Here is a 504-nt window from a genome sequence, read left to right on the forward strand (position 1 = left end):
GGGGGGATTTAGGGGAGATTTAGGGGGGGATTTATGGGGAGCACTGACCGAAGCCCCGGATCGCCGTTCCCGGCTGCAGACACGACGGAGCTTCCTCCGTTTTCATCCCGACGGCTGCGGGCGGAGCAGAGCGGCGTTAAGAAACGATCCGACCCCAAACCCACCGGAGCCGTTCCGTCCCCGCCGCCCCTCCGTTTCTCCTCCGTTTCCCGGTAAAGGAACCGGTAACGAAATCCCGGAGGTGGCAACGCTCGGTGCCCCGTTTCGTAGGGGATCCGATGGGGTCAAAACCCGACGTTTCACCCGAACGCCGCCCGGATCGCTCCGGTGTCCCCGTTTCCCGGTAGGAACCGCGATTTCGATGTCCGTTTGGGGCCGCGCGACGCGATGGGACCCCCCCCCAAAATCCCCCCTCGTCCCAACTCCCGGTCCCAATCCCGGTCCCTATTCTCGGTCCCAATTCCTGGTCTCTATTCTCTCGTCCCCCATCCCAATCCCGGTCCC

At 64.1% G+C, this 504-nt stretch overlaps 1 protein-coding gene across 1 annotated transcript in view; it reads left to right on the forward strand.

Moving 5' to 3' along the window:
* Positions 1–278: 278 nt before the first annotated feature.
* The window catches only part of LOC104914112 (coiled-coil-helix-coiled-coil-helix domain-containing protein 5-like), an 8,325-nt gene continuing 8,099 nt past the window's right edge, over positions 279–504 (forward strand). Inside the window, exon 1 of the mRNA XM_019611007.1 lies at positions 279–343. Within this exon, the coding sequence (XP_019466552.1) occupies positions 279–343 (65 nt within the window). The remainder of the gene's footprint in view (positions 344–504) is intronic.

Source organism: Meleagris gallopavo, chromosome 1, assembly GCF_000146605.3.
Source record: "Meleagris gallopavo isolate NT-WF06-2002-E0010 breed Aviagen turkey brand Nicholas breeding stock chromosome 1, Turkey_5.1, whole genome shotgun sequence".
Lineage (NCBI taxonomy): Eukaryota > Metazoa > Chordata > Aves > Galliformes > Phasianidae > Meleagris > Meleagris gallopavo.